Source organism: Dermacentor silvarum, chromosome 6 (genome assembly GCF_013339745.2).
Source record: "Dermacentor silvarum isolate Dsil-2018 chromosome 6, BIME_Dsil_1.4, whole genome shotgun sequence".
Classification (NCBI taxonomy): Eukaryota; Metazoa; Arthropoda; class Arachnida; order Ixodida; family Ixodidae; genus Dermacentor; species Dermacentor silvarum.
The window spans coordinates 955,686-977,655 of NC_051159.1; the positions used below are offsets into that span (position 1 = coordinate 955,686).

A 21,970-nucleotide genomic window follows, 5' to 3' on the forward strand; every position below is an offset into this window, starting at 1 on the left:
GCTGATTACTTGCTGCGCTCAATGTGATTATTCTGAAGCAAATGGGCTTACTTGAACTTTTTATAAGAAGTTCGTCGAACACAATTTCATTCTTATTTACATTTTATTTCAATAATACTGGTTTCTTAGTCTTTCTAATTCTTCGAGGCCATAGTAGCATGTACTGTTTGGCTAAGCGTGAAAGGGTAGCTAGTAACACACAAAGAAAAAAAATAGATAGCATAAACAATGTTGCCCTCTGGGCCAGCCAAATTGCACGAAAGCATGATCTCACAGTTTTCTCGCTCCCAAGTGATGGTGGGGAGTGGGTAACCATCCGCCCAGCAGTCCATTCGCACGCTGCGCCCTAGCAGCACGGAGGCGTCGCTGGGTTCAATTACCCATTGCGGGGGCACTGCGCATGGGGGCAATGTGTTGCAGCTCGACACATCTTGATGGCAACCGTGGACTAAACACCCTCAAGATATACATAGCAATAGATTCAAAGCACACATTTTGTCGCTTTTCTAAACACTTATATTTTTGGCTACAGTCACAATAATAGTCATGTGATGTGAGCACAAAGAACTACGGGAAGGCCTAACCTAACAAGCAAAGCATACGAGCACACACACAGGCCTTATCAGTGAAACAATGTAGAATTGTTGGTGAGCTTTTGCATCTGAAGAGCTGCACTATGACAAGCTTCGCATGGGTTCATTTCATTTTATTACCCTGAAAGCCCCATAGGGGGCAACTAATTTGAACTGTTTGGCATTGGAAACTGCCTATAGTGTTTACAGCGCACCAATACTTAATTCTGTTCCTCTTCCTTTCCGCCGCTTACATGCGGTCGCCATGGCCGTGAGCCATTCAAACGCCGTATCGAATGAGTCACCACAATTTCTTTCAATAATTTCTACTGTCACGGAAATGGTGATATACATATATTAGGATCCACATGTCTACACTATGCACGTGACATTTAGTTAATATATTTCAAAGATTAAACTCTTATGTTTTACGTGCCCAAACCAAGATATGATTACGAGGCAAGTCGTATAGTGGGTGTCATAATTTTTATCACGTGCAGTTCTCTCACTTGCACCGAAATATAAGTACATGAGCGTTCCTGCATTTCGCCCCCACCGAAATGCGGTCGCCACCGCTCGGACTCGAACCCGTGACGTCTTGCTTAACAGTCCAATGCATTAACCGCTAAGCTACTGCAGTGGTTTGAATATATTGCATACAATATACTTACTAGTATTGCGTGCAATATATTCATAAATGCCACTGACTGCAGGGAAGTTCATCCTTCGAGACAAACCCCAAGCCGACAAAGGCTATTGAATAGTGCATGCCGAACAATACAATTTTCGTTACAGCAGCAAACAAACAAACCAAAGCCATGTTCGTCGACTAACCAGACACTTCTCCGAATTTATTGAGTTTTCTATCACCCTTAGTGTATTTAATATTACTTCGCTAGTTCTTCTGGTCTATGAATTAAGTGTAATCAACCAAAGTGTTCTTATCTCCGATATGTATTGTCTTAGAAGTGCGCTATTTCATCAGTCCTTAGGTGTGAAAACACTTTTCTTCTTGACCGGATTCATAAGCAATGCTTGTCGTGAAGAGAGAGCAGCAGGAAGAGGCGACGTGAAAAATAAATCAAGATTCATAAGCCAGACGTGACACGTGGTGCGCAATTTCGAAAGCTGAATGTGCAAGGTTAGCAAACTGACATACGTGAAGCGCACAAACACGGGCCATGGTGGTTTAGGCATAGTTGGTGCACGTTCATGATCGTGTTGCACAGAGTTTGAGCACTAAAAGAATGAAATACCAGTAGTAGTAATAATTAAGAATAAGGTCGTCGGAAAAGCACAACAAAAACGGAAAGGGAGATCTGGGAAGCACTCGCTATCACAAATGAAAAAGACAAGTGCGCATGAACTCTCAGTCTATCATGCTTACCGAAGCCGACAGAACGTTTGCTGGATCCAACGGGCATCAGTTAAAGCGGTTGGTTTGGTCTTTCGCGCCATCACATGTCATGATCTTGCCCCATGTTGCACTCCTTTCACCTTCCTTATGACGTGTTCACTGACAAAACTAAACCTTTAGGTGCCGGCTGAAAATCCAAATATGCATCCAGAAAGTGATATTCTTCTGTATTACACATCTGGATAGGATTTTTTTTTTCGCCGATTCAAAATATATGACATGGGGGTAGTGAATTCGCAACTTGTGTCTAAAAATACACAAATTTATGCGCTGCCGAAAAGTTCCGACCATCCAACTTCGTTCACTGCCGCGTCTTGTCAGAATGTGTCTGGTTGAAAGAAAGAGAGAAAGAATTGATATTGATGGCAGTCATCAATGTCAATTATTTCATGCAGAAGCAAGTCATCTTCGGAGCTTGGTGATTCAATCAAATGAAAGCTGCGCTATCGCTGACAGGGCACGGCAAAGGCAACTGGCCGCCTCCTTTTCAACATCTCTACCGGACCAACCACAAGGAACGGAGTCTATAGGCCATAGAGAACACACCATAATGTCAAAATGATGTTGACAAATTCGGCCCGTTACTGGCACTTAGAAAGAGCGCCTAAATGCAAGGGACGAGCCACACTCGCCCTTAGCCCTAATGGCAAAAACGAGAGGAAAAAAATTTACCGGTTAAGACTTGCCCAAGGCCCATAAAGGGTTAAATAGTTGGTAGCTCGTGCTTCGTCCTTTTGTGTGGTGGTGTTTATTATTTCAGTGTCAAACTTAGTGCAACATCATCGTGGTTATTCCGGGTCGCGTCGTAGCACAGTGGCTTTCATTGCAGGCTTGTTAATTCCATTACAACATGTCGAGGTAGCCCAGTGCTATGGCGTCGCATGGCTGAGCTCGAGGTCCTGGGTTTGATAGCCAGCCGCGGCGGCGGCACATCTACGAGGGTGCAATGCGAACCCGCTCGTAAATTTCGATTTAGGTGCCCATTAACGAACCCAAGGTGGTAAAAATTATTCCCAACTTTCCTCACTAAGGCGTGCCCCATAATCTGATCGAGGTTCTGCATGCAAGACCACACAATCGAAGCTTCATATGGCTAGGCGATACGAAAAAGCGTCTGTCCGTCGCATGTGTACAGGAAACTATCATCATCAGCATTGGCTCTAGCGTCGTCGTCTTCTCCCGCAGCTGGCTCGTTGGCGCCCCTCGGGTTGCGCTCGTGCTTCGTGCTCAGCACGCGCTCGTGTGTCTGCTCCCGCGTTCTTCGCCGTCGTCTTCTTCCACAGCTGGCTCCGTTGCCGCTCATCATTAAAGCGTAGAATTTCACTTCTCTGCTGTCGTCGTAATGGAGAGGCCGCGTTTACGGGGGTATGAGACATTGCTTATGGGGGTATGAGCCATTCATTGCCTTACGTAACGGATAGATTTAATTTCGAAGCAATTTATTTCCGAGGAATCGCAAGCGGCAATGGCGGGCGAATGCTGCTAACCATGCCACCGAGCAAACTCGAGACATCGAACGCAAGCGACAACGGCGGACTGCGGGCATACCGTCAGTGACGTCGTTCTTTCCGTCGGAGCTGAACGTGTGTGTAACCTCATTAAGAAATACAAAGATGTAACCAATAATTGTGAAAGAGTTTAATGAACCATCGAGATTAAGCCAGTGATAAACACCGGGGCTGCACGTTTGAGCTTCGCTGGGTAACCATCTGTACGGAGTGCTTGGACGGTGATTTTTTTTATTTATTTTTTTTTACTAATAGTGAGCTTCGAATTGGATCCTCGATTTTCTTTTTAAGGTAGCAAAATAGCTGAGAAGACCACTTCATGATTGTAATTATTACATGCCGCCTAACAGTGCATGGTCTTAATTAAGTAAACACGTGTTTCCTAATCTAGTCATAGCTAATTCTCTGCTACACCTCCAAAGGAAAAGCAACGGTGTGGCAATGCTCCTCACCCTGAACAACGAGTGACGCGCTGTGACTCGCGCTGGCGGCCGCGTTGGAGACGACGCAGGTGTAGTTGCCGTTGTGCCTGACGCTGAGGCTGGTGAAGGTCAAGTCGCTGGAGAAGGCGTCCGTCTGCGCGCGAACACCCAACTCGGCACCCAGCGGCCGACCGTCCTTGCGCCAGCCGAACTCGAAAGGCGGGTCGCCAGAGATCACCGTGCAGCCGAGCCGGGCGCGCATGCCAGCCTGCAGGCCGCTCGGGAACGAAAATGGGGCGATGGTCGGCCGCACTGCAGAGATTTGGGCATAAGTATCTGCTGTGTACTATGGCGAAATGATCATTTGTGTCACCTTCAGGTATGGCCAATGTCTAAAGCACAAAGTTGTCTTGCCACAAGTGCTTTGTGACGGATCGAGTGCTGGCGAGCTAGGGTACATAGTTCAGAAAAGTAGAATGTTTTGGTAAGTTGGTGATGCATATTTGAATACGGGACTAAGTATGGCGACACCGAGAGGAAAATCGCTAGTAACAACTGTGAACGTTGATTGGAAACCTTTTTCATGCAACAAAACAATGCGCGCATGCGCCATTACACTCCGAAACTCGCATGAAAAAGAGCAGGCGCAAGAAACAATGCGATATGGAGGAAAGTTGCATACAACGTCTGCACAATCCCTTCATGAAACGGGATCATGCGGAAGCTTGTCTACGCTGTCGACAGCGCACAACTGGCACAAGAGGCATGAAAAAATTCCGAGGCCACCTATGCATTTCTTATGAGTTGCGCATTCACAACTGAGCGCCGCTGGGCGGTTCTTCGAGTTATGAAACGTTCGCGGGCAAGCTAGCGTGTTAAGACGTTTTAGCGCGTTAGGCCCGTGCACTTCGATCTGTGACGTCATGCTACCCTGCCCGACTGCCATAAAATCTAACGCGCACTCAAATAAGCCGCGGTGATTTTGACGTCTCCGCTTTCGTCAAGCCAGGGTTGGCAACAAACATTTCGCTCCATCTAGCATGACGTCATAAAAGAGATTGCACAGGCTTCTTACGTCTGCCTAGTGCCTAGGCCTCTTACCTAGGCCAACCTAGGTTTAGCTAGGCAAAGACCGCGGCTTACCTAGGAGGCGCTGGTTTAGCCCAGCGCCTCCTAGGTATTTGAGCGTGGTGTCGCAGGTTCGAAGCTTATTACCGCGAACGTATTTTCCTTTCAAGTTTATTCAGTTTTTTTTTAATATTTATACATTAATTTCTTTATAGCGATCACCAAGGCGTACTTAGAACGCAAGCGAGAGCTTGCGCGGACAAGAAACACTCGGATAACACAGGCTTACGAAAGCGAGGGTGACATGGCGTCGCGGCGATGCCCTCTCCCCTCACGACACACTTGGCGCGCTGTCATGGCAGTAGGTGTCCCTTTTCGCCCGCTCTGCACCGTCGAGGCGTGCTCGTGACGTGACATCACAGTCAATGGGAATTTAGGTGCCGTTTTCGCTTGTCCAGGCAACAGACGCCGGCTTTTTGCTCAATGAGCCAAGTGGTGCTTTTGCATCAAAACAAAACAGAACTGAATGAACTAGCTGGTTTATTCCTAAAACGCGCTTCTTTGTTTAAACGTGCCACCGAAGCCACGTTGATGCACATATCAGATCCACAATTTTCTATTAACATCGCTTCCAAAAGTTCGGCTTCTAATTTCGTTTTTCCATGGCCTACAACTTACGCATACTTTAACCGCGGATAGCAACCGCAACTTTTGCGGTGTAAAGCAAGATTCGACTTTCTTCCGATTTCAAACACGTGAAGTGCTGCCGGCAGCCTGTCGTTCAGGCACTGGCCAGTCTGTCTCAAGTAAACACCACCGCAGTTTAAAGAAATTCTGTACTGCGACAGAAGTCAGTTTAATCAGTTTGGAATGTAATGAATCGAAGGGTAGAATGGCTTTCTTGGACCTTGGCATGTGAGCCCAGCAGATGAGGTCACTTTCTTTAAAAAGGATGTGAAGGTATATAAACGGAATCAAAATGGCCTGCTTGAACTCAAACGTGAACTTCAGCTAGGAGTAACACTTGTTACAAACTTCTACGACAGACTTAGCCAGCAATATTAAGCGTTGGCTATGGTGTTGGGCTGCTGAGCACGAGGTCGCGGGATCGAATCCCGGCCACGGCAGCCGCATTTCGATGGGGGCGAAATGCGAAAGCACCCGTCTACTTAGATTTAGGTGCACGTTAAAGAACCCCAGGTGGTCCAAATTTCCGGAGTCACCCACTACGGCGTGCCTCATAATCAGATCGTGATTTTGGCACGTAAAACCCCATAATGAATGTTAAGAGTGTCAGAGCGTCTAAATTTGCATCACAGGAATTCAAGTTAGGAAATATTGTACGAAAAAACGTGAGTAGTATGTCCCATGCGCTACTTCTGTCACGTACCGAATTTCTTTAAGCTGCGGTCGTGTTTACTTGGGGACATACTGGCCAGTGCCTGAACGACAGGCTGCGACAGCACTTCGGGTGTTTGAAATTAGAAGAAAGGTCGAATTTTGCTTTATACTGCAAACGTTTCGGTCGCTATCCACGGTTGCAGAATGCAGAAGCTGTAGGTCGTGGAAAAACGAAATTATAAGGCAAGCTTTTGGAAGCGATGTTAATAGAAAATTGTGGATCTTATATCTGCATTAACTTGGCTTCGGTCACACATTTAAACAAAAAAGTGCGATTGATGGGTAGCTACATGCAGCTAAGCTGGTTCATTCGCTTCTGCTTTCTTTTTTATACCGCTCGGGACAGCTGTGCGCATCGATAGCGTACACATGCTTCCCAGTTATCACGTTTCATGAAGAGATTGTGCACGCGTTCTATGCATTTTTTCTTGGCACATTGCCTTGCTTTTGGCGCCTCTTTTTGTTGCTCGTTTCAAGGTGTGTGGCGCGCATGCGCGCATTGGCCTGGTGCAACGAAACTTTCAATATACGCTGACAGTTGTCAATAGCGCTTCTCCTGTCTCTCTCGCCTTAGGGCCCATTCACACTTGCGACTAGGCGAGGTCGCGCGAGCGATTGCGTCTGGCGACCAGAAAGCTACTCAAGACGAACGATGTTCACACTGACAAATGCGACCGACGAGTCGCTAAACCGAAATGTCTCGCGATATGGCGTTCACGTCTGCTTGAAATGTCATCGCCGCGTAAAATAAGCGTCAGAGTATACGTACGTCCTGTTCCTTCGCATCTGATTGGTTCAGCTGTTCTGCGACTGCAGTCGCGCGACTGCAAAATCGAGCAGTGAGCGACTGGCCCGAAACAGTCGCATTTCGAGAAAAACGACCATTTGCGACTACTAGCGACTAGTCGCGTTGCGACTAATTTGATCGCGCGACCTGGCCTAGTCGCAAGTGTGAATGGGCCCTTACTTTGTCCCGTCTTTCGCGCTTCACCGAACTCAAATAGGGCACATACATTTAATAGTGAAGGTACCTACTATGGCTGAAATTTCTGTGAAAAACTCATTAGTGTGATATTGCTGTCTTTTGCGGAATCACGGATGCATGGCGTAATCGTAATAGCATGTAAATCATCTGGATTTCTAAACCGCATTGAAAGTATAAGCTGCTTAGTCAAAATAAAAATATTCACCGCAGCCGAACATTATTTATGGCACTCAACTAGTGTAACATGTTTCACCACTTGCTACGTCGTGAATTCTGCGGAATTGCAAGGAAAAAAAGAAATCATGTTACAAGAAAATAAACGAGAGTAAGGGGGGATGGAATACAATTGAATGCTTGCATCAAATCCTGTCTCTCGAGAAAGAGCTTCGAGTGCATGAAATGGCTGCCAGTTATTAGCGTTCTGGCACCATGTCGCCAGATCAGCGTCTAAAAAAGTAAAAGATTCACCAATTATCTTCATACAAAGTTACGCGGCACTTTCGCAGTCTTTGACGTAGTTATTTACCATCCGCTATCTCCTTAGTATAGGTTTATTTCGTACTGAGCCTTTGCTATAACAGATACTAGAAAGCGCCTGGTACATTTCCTCCACTGACTAACCGAGGACCGTCATACTCTGAAGAATCACTGCAAACTGACGAATCATAGAATTATAGCATAACTTACGGGCGATGGAATCGTAATTGTAAAAAAAAAAAGGCTCGCTTTGGGAAATGCTCGTTGCCTAGGCACTGTAGCGCATAACGCACTGCGCACTCTATGGAGCAGTCATGGAACGCCTCTCACCGCGCACATTAACTTCCACTGTGCCGTTGGCGCTCTGTCCTTGAGTTCCCGTGACGTGACAGGTATAGGTGCCATTGTCTTCGTACTGTCGCACTTCGCTGATGACAAGGCTGCCGTCCCGGAGCACTTCTTGCCGCTTACTTGACGGAAGGTGGATGCCGCCTGGACACAGACATCAGGAAACCGTTACATCGAGTCTTGGTTTATGCGTAACCTACGAGTGAACTTGATACACAACTACTGATATATGTACTTATTGTTTTATTCCTTCGTGCTCAGATCACGTCTGGCCGCCCCAGAATTGTGTGGGTTGTACATTGCTCAGCGTTCGAAACGCGATACCCGGAACGCATGGCAGCCTGCGCTTTTAACACCATTGGAGGACGCTGAAGAACCCGAGATGATGCTTTGTTGTATTCTATTGAAAGCGTGGGCGTTTGTGACTCATTAAGACTGCATTTCCGCCCCCAGCGATCACCCAGCGCTCTCCGGGGGCGCAGAAAGCACTGGCCGCGATGAGTTCCTATTATCACATTTCTGTCGCTGCGCAATCTACATGATAAGTACGTGTGCGAAATTTGAGCACATTAGGTCACGTACAAAAATTATGCTCAGTTACAAAAATTGGAGGACGCTTAAGCTTCGCATCTAAGAGTAGAACGTGATAGCGTTATCGGGACCCGTTCACATCGCATCGTTCCCATACGGCAAGTAGGCTTCATTCACAACACTGAAGGTGGGAAAGCCAGCTTACAAAGACCAAGCTTACACAGATCTGGCGTCACTTTTAAGCTGAAATGCATTGCTGAAAAGACGTTTTTCCAGGGGCAATATAAGTGGTCTTATATTAAAATGTGAAGGCCTTAGCACATTTTTTATTATTTTATTAATTGTTTGCTATTGCCCCGACGCGCACAGGTCTGGTAGAAATGCTGAAAACGGGGTTTGTGTTTGAGTTCCTCGTAGCAGAATTATGTTTTCTCGTACATTCAAATTACAATCCGACGCCGATTGGTTAAAAATCCGACGGCGAATCCGACGCCGAATGATTAAGTCGTACTTTACCATTTTTCTGACGGATTTCACTGTGAGAAATTCAATTTTGTTCACCAATACCTTGCACCACATGGAGGGCCTGCGCGGTCGATGTGGTTGGATGATTTTCTCCGCCACCTGCGATCACACGCCGGTTGCCGACGCCGGATTTTCTCCGACACGGGACCATAAACGCTATCGCGTTAAAATACATTTGAGCCAGTTTTACGCTACGATAACGGCGGGCATAAGGTTCCAGTCAACGCTTGTATTGAAAAAATGAAACTGGCGAGTCCGTGTTTGGCATACAGCTATCGTCTTGTTATATGGGCGACTGCTGTCATACATGGCGAACGCCAGAACGTCAGTCAATCTAGAAACGATTATACGTAAGAAAAGTCTGATGAATATGGTGGCTGGATTCCACGAAAACATGCCCAGACACCGGATTAAGATGAGCCTTGGAGGATGTGCCTCACAGATGAGTAAGGTGTCAATTCAGCACAGGATTATTATGAAACGAGTTTATGAAACGGGTGGCTACTCGGCTCTGTGGGGAAAGGGTAGAAAGGATGAGGAGAAAATAAGATATATCAAAGAATCTGTTCGTAAAAATGCAACGAAGGTTCTCGTCAACGATTGCAGCATTTATACAATCACGATTTTTAAAACGCACCAGTATTTGACTCTGACGCAACTGACTTAAGTTGGATTGCGCCGGAATCCGAGAAATGTGCATAATTTTTCTGCATATAGAAAGAGATAGAAGGCTCCCTGTGTATAGATTTCACAGATGACGTAATAGACTGAAAGCAGTAGTTGCAATGGTTAAACCGTCCGCAGGGACCCACAACTGTTTAGACGTGATTATTGAGAGCAGGCTCAACAAACGTGCATGTTCTATCGTAGAAGCGAGAACATTTTATGAAGCATATTAGCTGCGTGACTTGCGAGGATATACAGAAGCTCAGAGCATCTCTCTTTACCAATGCTGCGAACTAAAATATGTGAGTATGAGTTGTGATTGATTTATTCCAGACGGCCAGTTCTTGCTTAGATTATCTCTTCACGCATAAATGACATTGGTTATTTTCAGTTTTTTAAGTTCTTCTTTAGACCATCCCGATTATTAATACGATCAGCTTTCTTAGGATACTTAACGTATACTTAATGCACTTTGTGATGCCTGACTATTTAAGTCTATAACAGTTATCCCGCCAATTTGGGTGACCAGGTAGTGCATGGTCTAATGTGTAGAACATAGGGCTGCTGCACTGAGGGAACCAGGTTATAAATTAACCGTCGGACTAACGTCGATGGGTATGTGCCACTGGGTATGTCCGGTTCTTTAAAGGGACACTAAAGGCAAATAATTGGTCAAGCTAAAATGATAGATTAATGCTCGAGAATGTATGTCTGTAGTGCAGGGACCTTATCAGTGTTGTGTATGTGCGTGGACGGTTTGACAACTATCGAGACATGTGAATGAAGAATGAAGAAACAGAAGAAGGCGAGCTAGGGACAGCTTCAAAGTGGGTACGAGCCATGTGCTGGGGACATCATCATCAGGGGCAGCTTGCGCGCTTGGCAGCGCTCAAAAAAAAAAACGAAGCAAGAGAAAAAGGAAGAAGAAGACGCGGGTGCCGGACGGGCAGAGCGGGCTCGTGACTGGAAGACGCAGGACCAGTGCGCTGTTCCGGGAGCTCCTGCCGCGGTGCCTGAGGCGGCCCTGAGGACAACGCGCATGCCTGTCGGTGCAGACGCGGAGTGGCGCCTGGTGCGACGCGGAGTGGCGCCTGGTGCGACGCCGTTTGGAGCAGGCCTGGCTGCTGCCTGCTCGTTGCCGCCTGTTGGAGCAGCTTCAGGCTGTGTCCGGGGCGAGGCCTAACCGAGGCCATTGCTCGAGGCCTAACCGAGGCCTTTGCTCAAGGCCTAACCGAGGCCTTTGCTCAAGGCCTAACCGAGGCCTTTGCTCGAGGCCTAACCGAGGCCTTTGCTCGAGGCCTAACTGAGGCCTTTGCTTGGAGGCCGCCTCTTAATTTTGCTCGAGGTGGCATGTGGAGTTGTGGCGGTGGAAGCCACCCGCCTGACACCCGTTCGAGTGCTCTGGCCACGGTAATGCAGCCGTGGGCCGTCGCCTGCCTCATCTGAAGACCCGTGCTGTCATCCGGCCTTGGCTCGCCTCCCACGAGGGTCATCGTGCGTTAGTTCATCAACAGAAATCGTCGCGACTGCTCGAGACGACCTACCGCCGATCGACGACATCAGTACTGAATCCGTGAGGCCTATTTGCTCTTCTCTCGAACGTTGCGCGTAGGACCTCGTGTAGACGTGTTTGTTGTAAGGACTTTTGCTCCGTATGCTGTGTTTAGTGTTTGTCTTGTTTCAGTCCCATCATGTTATATAAATGTTCGTTTAAATCCGTTCGTGCGTCTCTGACGTTTATTACCGCCTGACTGTACATAGACATACGTGCCGAACTATTCCATCACAATGTCTAAGGCGATAATATTATCGCGAACAAAGATTTAGTAATCGAGAAATTGAGGTAAATGCTGGACACGATTTGCGACTAGCCCGATGACGTAGCACTCCCCCCCTCCCTTATATTTCTGTCACTACTTCTTAACGACTGATAAGAATAAAACAAAGATTATTGCATTGTATTATAAAACTGCAGAACATACTACTTCACCAGTTCTTGTGTATTTTTGGAAAAAAAAGAACTCATTGACGTTACGCTTGACGACGACAGGCGCGGTGGAACGGTTTCGTTTTCTCCACTCTACGCCGCTCGCGCTTTCGCGTTGCTGTAGTTTCGTTATTGCGAAGTGCTCCGCTGGCTCGCAAAACAGACACAAACTGCGAGTAGCGAAAAATTCCACGTCCATGTTATGTCGCGGCATGCCCGAACGGTCCACGCCATTTTGCCAAAAGCGTTTGCAGCGGTGAATCCTATGCTATGACTCGGCTGGGTTTCTCCATAGCCACACGCTTGCGGGTTTTTTTTTTGCAAAAAATCGTAGCGCTGCCTGTCGGCCGCCATTTTACTCACCCACGGCGGGGATGGCCTAACCAGTGTAACCACTCCTAGTTCGAGGGCGGGCGATTTTTATGGCGCTAGAGGTATGCAGACTGTCACAAAAGAGCGCCTAATGGGGGCGCGCGCCGCCTGTCACGCAACCAGCGAAAGAACACGTCGGCCCCACGGCAACTTTAACCGAGAGGGAGAGCGCATATGCCTCAAATAGCCGACCCGACAAACGGAGTCTAGAAGTCTAAAGCATAGACAAAGAGACGGTAACGAGAGAGGGAGAGAGAGACTAGCAGAGCACGGGCGCCGAGACACCCTCTTAACCGGCGAGTCGAGACAAAAAGAGATTAGAGCATGAGCGCGCGCCAACGGGATGAGTCATCACCCCCCCCCCCCCCCTCGACGACGCTCCGACGGCGGCGGTCGAAGGTGCGAGAAAAGGCTAGAAGATTCCCAGGCTTTGGCCATGCTACGGGATCACGATTCCGACCGAAGGTTCGAGAACGACCATCGAAGGCGATAAAAATGTCGCAGCTTCGCCCAAAAAGCGAAGCATCAATTGCGATAGCAAATTAGTAGAGAGCTATTCGGAGTGGGGATAGCAGTTTTATCGGCTGCATAAACTTGGACACATTCGCTTACTAACTGAATTCACAAGCGTGGTGTCAGCGCGCACAAGCAAACATGAATAGATCACACTGAATAACAGCAGACAACGACTGTCAAAACGTTGGCAGTAAGCGCAGCCGCCGCAGCGGGCGAAGGTTCGTGTGGTCTATCGCTTCAACGAAAACTGAGCGGTGAATGCACGGCGAATACAAAGGTCAGAGCCGTGTGGAGATCTCTTTTAAGAGACGGTGCGGGCGACCGCCACAGCGGGACAAAGTACAAGCGCACTTGTTGGCAGAGTAGAAGCTGCCGCCCCCCCCCCCCCTCCTTCCCGCGCTGTCTTCTCGCTTTCTAGCTTTCTCGTGGAAGATTGAGTGGCCGGTTCCCACTGCGCCCGGTTGCAAGATAAGCATTTGGTGCCGCAGCACAGCGTCGCCCCGCCTCCCTCCCTCCCATACCCCCATGGCCTTTCGCGCGACGGTCGCGTTTGCTTTCCGCCATGCGTTCGCTCTCCGTGATAGCACGCGTCCCCCGCGCGCTTTCACTCGCGCATACGGCGCGCGGCGAGGATTTTATCACCCTTGGACTTTATACGGAACCTCACGGCGACTCCGACGGCAGAAATCCGGTTGAAGTGTCCATATAATTGCTATCGCAGTAAAACGGCGTGCGAGAATCAGAAGAGACGAGTCCGCTCCGATAAAGAGATGTAACGTGAGGGCTGACCGTCTGCGGAAGAAGGGGATTCCGCGGCAAGCTAGTCGACGAGTTCATCGAGCGTCTGCATTTCCGCAAGAAGTTCCTTCTTCGAGATTTGCCCCGAGCTACGCCGAGATCGTCTGACTCCAAGACCAGCACGGGTGAATACGATTGGACACTTAGCGTTCCTATTCACTTTGTACTTTACGTGTTGGACTCTTAGTGCTTGTCGTGGATTATTTTCTTGTGTTTTGTGAATACCGATCTGAATTGTATTGTGTTGTGTCTAGCCTAAGTGTGCAAGTGTTTGTAACTGCCTGGTGTGAAGAATATAACTTTGTTGTGTTAGCAACTCTGGGCTCTGACTTCTTTGGACAGCAACCGGCGTTCGCTGACGCACCAGAGGGCCCATTCTTAATTGTCCTTGCTTTCGTGGGATTATTTTCGGAAGCTGATAAGTCGGCTTTGAAATTTGGTCCAGCGTCTGCACCTCTCGTTCACGGGGTCGGTGACACCGACCCTTCAGACGTGGTTTTTTCTTAAACGAAGTTTTTTATTGCGATAGAAATTATATGAACACTCCAAGCGCATTCAGGCTGCCGGCGTCGCCGTCAGGTTCCGTATAAAATCCAACGGCGATAAAATCGTCGCCGCGCGCCGTATGCTGTGTGTACGAGTGCAAGCGTACAAGGGTGAGCCGGCAATCGTGATCGCGGCTTAAAGGGACACTAAAGAGAAACCGGAAGTTGAGCTTAAATGGTAGATTATCCCTTCACGATCACAGCCATACCATTCTTACTGCAAACAGATGTTTAATAAGCGAGAAAATAGCGAAAAACTGAAGAATAGGTGCTGACGCCCCTTCGAAATTCCCGCACTACGTGATGTGACGTCGGAGATTACAAACGCAGGCCGGTCGCGATTGGTCGAGAGCGATTTATCGCTGTTAATAAAATGCAAAATGAAATACACCTTAAACGTACATAAACAGCATTTTCCAACTTTTTAAACCGTTTCAAGCGAGGAAGTACAAGTTTAGCACAAAATTAAATAAATAAGAAAAAAATGGCATAGCGAAACATGCGGCCGTGATAGTTTCGTAGTTTAGTTTTTGGTCAATGCATGGTCGCGCGCTCCTGTTCCGCTCTACGGTGTTTGGTTGCGTGTTGCGTGGCTCGAAAAACGTTCACTTCGCGGGAAACAGCCAGAAAATGCCTCGTGTGTGTAGTGTTGAGGGCTGTATAAATGGCCCAAGGCGCTTGATCAGGGGCAGCGGCAGTGTTGACTCGATTGTGTCCTTTCATGTGGCGTCGCTCGGAGAGCCCCGGCTCCCCGGCGTTCGCAATGGCTCAGTGCTCTGCCGATGATAAAACGGCAAAAGAGCCAGAGAAACCGATGGTGTGCTCTCTGCATTTTCGCCCTCGGATTATGTGTATAATCTTGCCCTCTGAAAGTATCTTGGCGTGCCCCAGAGGCCAGTCCTTTCTCGAGCAGCTGTTCCCTCAATGCGGCCTTCATGAAACCTCCTACCGGTGGGGCGGCAGCAGCAAACTGGCGGCTCGGTGAGTGCTGAATGTCATTAAATAGAGCCACGAAATAACCATACTGAGTACGTGCACAACTTTCTACGCTTGTTCTGTCGGGAACACCGTCGCCTGGCGGACCCGACGCTTCGCCTCCCATCGACGAAAACGAAGCTCTGCATTCCGCCGGCGCGGCCGGCGGCTCACCGCCATCGCACGCGGAAACACCTACCGCTCGAGCACAGAGGATCATTTCGCGCTCCGTTTCACTGAATATCGCTGAAATGCAGTCCTGCTTTCCTGGCGAGCTCTTCGTTGCAAGGTTCAGCGGCAGCTACGGTATCCATCGCGGCGAACGCAAACGCAGCGACCATGCATGCAGCCATGATGCATCCAGCCCAGCGCCTCGGCCGTTTACGCAAGCGGTGACGTATCATGGCGCATTCTGATTCGCTGAGAGCAATGCAATCTGTGACGACACTGCTTCAGCGCCAAATCTAGGGTGAGAGAAATTGAGGAAGAGATATTTGGCCTTTGTTTACGAATTTCTCCGCTAATAACTCAAATTTTTGCACCCAACAAAAACGGCATGCATTCCTGAAGGTCACTCTTTTATTCCAGCTGAACTTCCTGTTTCTCTTTAGTGTCCCTTTAATGTAGCGCACGCGATGGGGTTAGGCAGGCCTGAAGCGCGCGGTCTTCTTTCGCGCGCGAGGCACCGGGGCGAGGCGACGGAGAGGGAGAGGGAGGAGTGGGGGGGGGGGGGTGCGTTCTGCTCCGTCGGCTGCTGCTCAGAGCGCGGCCGCCATATCTTCAAAGCGATCTGCGAAGGGGAAAAAGTGCATGCGCCGAGTGCCGGTAGCTTCGTATGCGCTGTGCTTCCGACGTTTAGTTCGCTTGAAGCGAGACGAGAGACAACGCGATGGTCAATTTGCCCGCTGCTGCTGGCGCGCTTTCTCACTCCGGCGTCACAGCGAGTTTCGGCAGCGATCGAGCGAGATGTGTTAATGTTTACTTGTGCGCGCGTGCCACCGTGCTTGTCTATTTAGTTAGTAAGCGAATGTTTGCAACTTTATACGGCCAATTAAACTACTATCCTTGCTTGGTATAGTCTACCTTGCTCTACTAATTTGCTATCGTAAGCGATGCTTCGCCTTTCGTGTGAAACTGTGACATTATTCTTAGCGCGAAACTAGCGCTGCGAGTTTTTTTGTAATGGTATTTTAACCATCCCCGTTGTCCTAATTGCCTTTAGTGACCCTTTAAAATCGACTGAAACGAAATAACACTTTTGGTAAGTTTGATATAAATTAGTAGTGTATACCAGCAAAACAATCATGGCAAAGCCGAATAACGTTGTAGAAGAAACATCACAAACCGACTTCTGTCAGAATGTCATTCCACCTGTCACCCTTCAGCATTCTTTTTTCCCCTTTTTCCTTCCCTCCTCTCCCTCTCCCTGTCATCTTTGTGTTCCCTTTCCCATTTCCCCGGTGTAGGGTAGCCAACCGGACGTTATTCTGGTTAACCTCCCTGCCTTCTGCCTTTCTCTTTCCTCCTCCTCCTTTCTTTCTTTTATTTTACGCGGTAGCCTTCACACGACTATATCTCTCCACGCGCGCAGCATACTCTTCATAAGATCTGCTTCAGAAATTGCGCCAAGAAACAGTGCTCGCACCTCGCGTCCAAGAGACCACCTCGACAGGATAGCCGGAGTAGCGGCAATCGAGTCTCAGCTTCTCTCCGGCTACGGCGCTCACGGGAGCCATGGGCCTCACGCGAGGCGGGCCGACCACGTTGAGCCGGGCGGCGTGCTCCACTGTTCCGGCGCCATTGGATGCCCGGCAAGTGTACAAACCACCGTCGTCGGGCCGCACGGCACTGATGTTGACGAAACTGGACACGTGACCGGGAAGCGCCATCACCGACGAAGGCACGGTCCTACTCCTTACGTCCGGCAGTGGCGCTCCGTCTAGTGCCCACGAAATGCGAGGCAGTGGACTGCCCGTCGCCGAGCACTGGAGCGACACCCCACGGCCAGGCTCGGCAGACTGCTCCGCGAAGACTGACAGGAATGTGGGAGCCGAGACTGTGACAGACAGATCGAGGAGGTGGGGGGGAGGGGGTGAAGGTTAATTTTGTTGCTATAAGTGAAATTGATCGAATTGATTTATTCGTGGCCTAACTGATTTGTTCTAACACTTCTGCACCAATCCCTCAGCCTCCTGTTGCATAATACAACTGATGCTGATGATGATTTGTTGACACCCCCTGTGAAACGGGGCGGTGACAAATAGTCACCTAGCCTACTAGAGTTAGTCAGGTATGCTATACATGCTTTTCATTATAGTATTTTTGTATACATCTCCTTAACGCTTGTTCTCCTTCTCAAAACTTCTCTACCTACCTCGGACCACTACCTATGCCTGTAACGGATCCAGTCATATCTCTTCCCTGATTTTTTTTTCCATCGATACTCCAAGTGTTCCTTGCACGGGATCAGTCGAGCCGATACATTTAGCTACACAATGACAAAGCGTTCAGTTACATTTCGCAGTACAGGCGAACAAATCGTTATGTTATTTATGGTTCGGTGTTTCAGCAAGCAGGAATGAATAGCAATAAAACTCAAATGCAAGAATAATGACATGCAATGCAAAGCAAAGGACTTGCGAAATTAAATTTTAACAAATGAAAGCTTACGCGTAAGCCCTTCACACCGCGTTACAAAATTTAAACTTATCTTCACTTATGTTGCTCACTCATATTTAAACACATCGTACTCCACAATCACGTTTCAAAAACGCCTCTCCTTCGCTCAGCGTGAGAAAACAGAGGCTTAAATGTGACGTGAAATATTGTGGAAGATAGTTGTCTGAAAAAGAAGTGATTCCTCATTAACATCATTGCTGCACCTTTAAGTGGCAAGGAGAAGGTGTTGCTATCTACTCTCACAAAGAACAGAGGCGTGATCTCTGGTGATTAAAAGGGCTACGATTTTGGCATGCTTGCGATGCGTAGAGATTAGGTGTCACATAAAGGTAATGGACAAGCACTACTCTAGAGAGTGTGAAAGTAATTGTTGATAGAAGTGTACAATTAAGATGAATAGCAAGCAGTTTCTTACCGGCTACTACGGTTAAAGGTTTAAAGGAAGTAACCGTGTGGAGATATGCAGAGTTGGACATTTCTATAGGCGGCACGTCATGAGCATCGTTTCATAGCCGTAAATAAGTTAAAATGACGAGATCAGTTGGACATCCTCTTATATTACTTGAAAAAGCATGCACTTATTTTATTGACTTAACTAGATTCTTTCAAATGAATTTTGCTCAGTCATCCAACGGGCTTGCGAATGAACGACTGACGGACCGTCATTCACTGCAATCACAGTGCATGACATGTAAGGCGGATACAGCAATGCTGCGCGTAATTCCACCCGAAGTCACGCGAGAGACGTCGGGGACTTACATCCAAGTTTGAGTCGTGCTGCACCCTGGGCGGAGTCGCGCTCATTGCGCACAAGGCACTGGTAGATACCGGCGTCCTCCCTCGACACGGGCTGGATCACCAAGGAGCGGCCATCCGGAGAGACCTGCATTCACCGCCACAACTAACCTGAATGGCATTTAGTTGTTAAGACAATATTCCCGAACAGGCGCGATGACCAGTCTTAGCAAATAACTTACTGAGCAAAATACAAGGACGGAAAGAAAAATGAAACAGAGCACAGATAGGACATTGTTCTGTCCCAACCTTCATTTAACCCTTCTTACAAACGCTTCAGTCTGCCTTGACTCATCGCAACAATGAGCAACTGGTATCTGGGATTACACGTATGCACCACCAAGCTTTCGAGAACGGCCTATGATATTATATTTCAGTGGCTACCGATCCACTGCGGAATCACCGGTAACTACAGGGCAGATGAAACAGCATGTTCGGCTCACCAGCAAGATCAATGCGTACAATGCCATTGTTGAGAACCCATCCAGCGCGGCAACTTCAGTCATTTGCATGTAGCATTACACTTCGAAATTGGAATTCGCTGGATTTTACCAACTCTAGATTATATTCATCGTACCTCGACATGCTACTTCTCCTGCCACCCGGATTCTTCAGTTGTGAAGCAACTTTAGTGTGCCGCCTATGGTGGGGTGTCGCAGTCACGAGCGCTTATTCATTCCTCTTCAGAATGGCCAACAGCGCTTTATGTAACTCTTGCGGACGGGATGAGAACATAGAACACATTTTGTGCCATTATCCAGCCTACCACTTTAAACGAGATGTTCTGTCTATGAGCCTTAGCCGCTTAGACGACAGACAACTCTCGGAAGCTAAGATCCTGAGACCCTGGCAGAAGACCTCTAGTATGCACAGGGCCACCAAAGCACTAATGCGCCTTTTTAGAAAGAACCAGACTGTAGGAGCGCTTGGCAGTGAACACTCATGACTGAACATGACTGAACATGACTGACTCATGAAGTGGGTGAACTTTGATCTTCGAATGTGCGCACAATGACTCTGCTTTTCAATTTTCCCCTTTCCACGGGTAGGGAAGCCCGCCGAGCAAGACTTTATTTAACCTCCCTGCCTTTCCTTCTCGTTTCTTTTTCTCTTCTCGTGTCCTGCGCAGTACGTTGCTTGTTCAATGTGAATCAACTAGGCCGCAGTGGACTACTTCTGCAATATCAGAGCAGTCTTAGTTGCGCTTCCATGCTGCGAGCTATGTGCTAGCTTGAGCTTGAGGAAAAAAATTAAATTATGGGGTTTTACGTGCCAAAACCAGTTCTGATTATGAGGCACGCCGTAGTGGGGGACTCCGGAAATTTGGACCACCTGGGGTTCTTTAACGTGCACCTAAATCTAAGTACACGGGTGTTTTCGCATTTCGCCCCCATCGAAATGCGGCCGCCGTGGCCGGGATTCGATCCCGCGACCTCGTGCTCAGCAGCCCAACACCATAGCCACTGAGCAACCACGGCGGGTATGAGCTTGAGGAAGGGCAATAAAACGTTTACCCGCCAAAAAGTGCAAAGGAGTCAGTACTTCTGCTTTGGTAGCATCATCAGAAATGTTTGGGCTTTCTAGAATGTATTACTGCGTCTACCTCTGTTAGTAAAGTGTCGATCTGTTTGAAGCTGAAACATCCTTTTCCTAATGCTTTCCTGAGGCAGTTCGTAACTGTTCGAATTATTCTCCCCCAAACACTTCCCCACCATGAAGCGGGTTCAGCAATGAACTTCCACCCGCCGTGGTTGCTCAGTGGCTATGGTGTTGGGCTGCTGAGCACGAGGTCGCGGGATCGAATCCCGGCCACGGCGGCCGCATTTCAATAGGGGGCGAAATGCGAAAACACCCGTGTACTTATATTTAGGTGCACGTTAAAGAACCCCAGATGGTCCAAATTTCCGGAGTCCCCCACTACGGCGTGCCTTATAATCAGAACTGGTTTTGGCACGTAAAACCCCATAACTTAACTTCAATGAACTTCCACGTGAAGTTACTAGACGCACAAAAGTTCTGTGCCTGAACACCACGTAGAAATCCATATGTAAGCTTAAGTTCGTGACTGGCTGCCTTAAACGTTAACGCATTGTCAGACTAAGTTAAACTTCGTAAAATAAGCCGCGAAATAAAACGACGAGAAGCCAATAAAAAAAAACATCAGCCATTCCACTCTGTGAAGGTGGATGACCAGCGACGCAGTTTAGTACACGGCACAGAGGTGGCACAGAATTGTGAAGAAAAGTGCGAACACATTTGTTGTCTTGATCGGTGGTCATCGTGATGAAAGACACATTTATTGCCCTGATCGTGGACGACGGGACTGCCGCCCCGAGGAGCCGGAGGAAACTAGACACGCGTGACATTTCGACGGCACCACCACCACGGAAAGCGGAAGGAAAGGAAACTAGATACGCGAGCGCTTGGAACACCGAGGGCGGTGCGGACGTAGACATGGCCGACGCAAGTCCCACAGCAGCAAATCTTTGAGAAACTTTATTATCTACTCGAGAGCCTACTGATCTTGAACATAGCGTCTATTGAAAACATATCTGCACAACATGCATATCCAAGTAATCAGACTTGAGAAAAATTTTACCCGCCAACGGCAATTACTTGCCCTCGCAGCAGACAACCCACCCCCCAGCAAACCATCTTACGTGGCAAGCGCCGTAAGCCACAAAAAAAAAAAAAAAAAAAAAAAAAAAAAACGTCCAGTGAGCGCATCTCTGTTTTTCGGAATCAGAATATGAATGACGACTGAAAACCTGTATGCATAGAGTTCATTTCAAAAGTACTTCTAGAACACACAGACCTGCTAAAAAAAGAGGGTATCGTATCCCGCGGTGTCATTACTTAATCATGGTATGTGTTGCGTTAAGTGTGACATACGAACGTCAGTGAACCGCGGCAAGAGTAGCCAAATCAGGACTTCTGCACTCAGAGAACTTTTCCGCTACCGTGGCCGTGATTATAACCCATGTCCTTGCGACAATCTGCACTTGGAAGCAGGACTCACTAACCACTGCACTATTGGAGAACAGTCGTTCTTTGTAAGTTGTGCAAAGTTCTGCGTCTCAAGCAGCCTCCGAGGGTTGTGATGTCTGGGCCTACATATGAAGGCACACAAGCGACAACACCGTCGCGGATGACAGCGCTGTGTGAATGGCATGAAAGTTGTTTTCCAGAAGATGGTGGTGTGAGCTGTGTATATTCCTCCTACAGTCGCACTGCAGGTGAAATCACTGAAGTCTGCTGATTATTTCTGGTGGCACCTAGTTTTTTATTTCAATATCAACCAAACAGATAAGCACCATAGTTGAGCTACGCTTGAGCACTCTGAGTGCGAACAATGTATTTGGCTTAGATGGAAAACCACCAAA

The 21,970-nt window shown here is 48.1% G+C and overlaps 1 protein-coding gene across 1 annotated transcript in view; it reads right to left on the reverse strand.

Moving 5' to 3' along the window:
* The window catches only part of LOC119455804 (Down syndrome cell adhesion molecule-like protein Dscam2), a 317,386-nt gene that overhangs the window by 34,368 nt on the left and 261,048 nt on the right, over positions 1-21,970 (reverse strand). The window contains exons 11-15 of the mRNA XM_049668624.1: positions 18,552-18,675; positions 16,759-17,169; positions 8,181-8,342; positions 3,950-4,231; positions 275-394 (exon numbers count right to left, since the gene is read on the reverse strand). Coding sequence (XP_049524581.1) covers positions 275-394; positions 3,950-4,231; positions 8,181-8,342; positions 16,759-17,169; positions 18,552-18,675 — 1,099 coding nt within the window. The remainder of the gene's footprint in view (positions 1-274; positions 395-3,949; positions 4,232-8,180; positions 8,343-16,758; positions 17,170-18,551; positions 18,676-21,970) is intronic.